The sequence below is a fragment of the Aplysia californica genome, unplaced genomic scaffold (assembly GCF_000002075.1).
Source record: "Aplysia californica isolate F4 #8 unplaced genomic scaffold, AplCal3.0 scaffold01035, whole genome shotgun sequence".
In the NCBI taxonomy this organism is placed as follows: Eukaryota; Metazoa; Mollusca; class Gastropoda; order Aplysiida; family Aplysiidae; genus Aplysia; species Aplysia californica.
Window position 1 is genome coordinate 105,309 of NW_004798305.1, and position 1,313 is coordinate 106,621.

At 35.9% G+C, this 1,313-nt stretch overlaps 1 protein-coding gene across 1 annotated transcript in view; it reads right to left on the reverse strand.

Moving 5' to 3' along the window:
* Positions 1-703: 703 nt before the first annotated feature.
* LOC101858903 (dynein heavy chain 6, axonemal) overlaps positions 704-1,313 on the reverse strand; it is a 6,262-nt gene continuing 5,652 nt past the window's right edge. Inside the window, exon 4 of the mRNA XM_013089751.1 lies at positions 704-810. Within this exon, the coding sequence (XP_012945205.1) occupies positions 704-810 (107 nt within the window). The remainder of the gene's footprint in view (positions 811-1,313) is intronic.

Below are 1,313 nucleotides of genomic sequence, written 5' to 3' on the forward strand. Positions count from 1 at the left end.
GGATAAAAGAGGAAATAACAGCTGTGGTTGGGAAAATGATAAAGAAGACACTTCATTTCTGAAAATTATATTTTAAAATAAAAATGGGAGAGAGACATTATAAGCATATCGTGAAGATGATTAACTTTATCACACAGGCACCCAGGTACCCAGGCAACTGTCCTTGAGAAAATGATAAATCAGAAACTGCAGTTGTGAAAAACATTTTTTTTAATTGACAAGGAGAGATATGTCATGTTGTGAATTCATTTTTTAAAATTATGTGGAGTGTTATCCATTTTGAGAAAATGATAACTAAAAGGTACAAGGGAGATAAATCTTTGTAATGGGAGACAATGACAGCTAGAAGATTACAGGATAGATGATTCATAATGGAGAAAAAAAAAGATAAATGATGATAATTCATGGCAAGAAAACAATTGAAAGAATGACAAGAATGACAATTCCAGGAGAAAAACCAATTTCTAAAGAAGACAAGGAAACAATTCTAGTAGGGAAAACAACAACACATTACAGGGATCACAAGAAGAGAGTTAATCAATGTCATCCAACCAATCAAAAGCTCCAGTTTTCTACAGCCGATAATTCCACCGACTTACGCGTTTCTCTTTGGCTCCACTGTGCGGAACACAACAAAGGGAGACAAATAATGTCATCGGACTAATCAAACGTATCGGTTTCTACAGCCCATAATTCCCCTGACTTACGCGTTTCTCTTGGGCTCCACTGTGCGGAAGACCTTGGCGTAGAGATCCATGGCCCGCACCCACATCACCATAGACCGGCACGCCTGGGAAACAACAGAAAATACTCGTGGAAAAACACAATTGAAAAAAAAACTCTTGAAAAATAAAGGAAAATATTCTTGAAAAACAAAAAAACAACAAAAATCTTGGAAAAGAAAAGAAAATACTGTGATTATTTTCTCCTTTCCATTTTGTTTGGGTTTTTCTGTAACATCACAGGCCTGCAAGAGGGAAAAACAAAAGAAAACACTCTTGAAAATTATTTTTTTAAAAATATATTCCGATTTTTTTAGAGGGGTCTCATTTTATTTTTTTCTCTTTCATTTTTTTTAAGGTAAGAGTTTTACAGCACTTGCAACATATATGTGCCAAAGATTTAAGGTGTTACAAGAGAGTAACAAACACAATAAAGGAGGAGGAGAGATAATGACGACAGATGTTTGATAGGAGAGAAGGAGCAAACCACACCAGAACTCACATACACACCAGAACTCACATACACACACACACACACACACACACACACACACACATACACACACACACACACACATACACACACACACA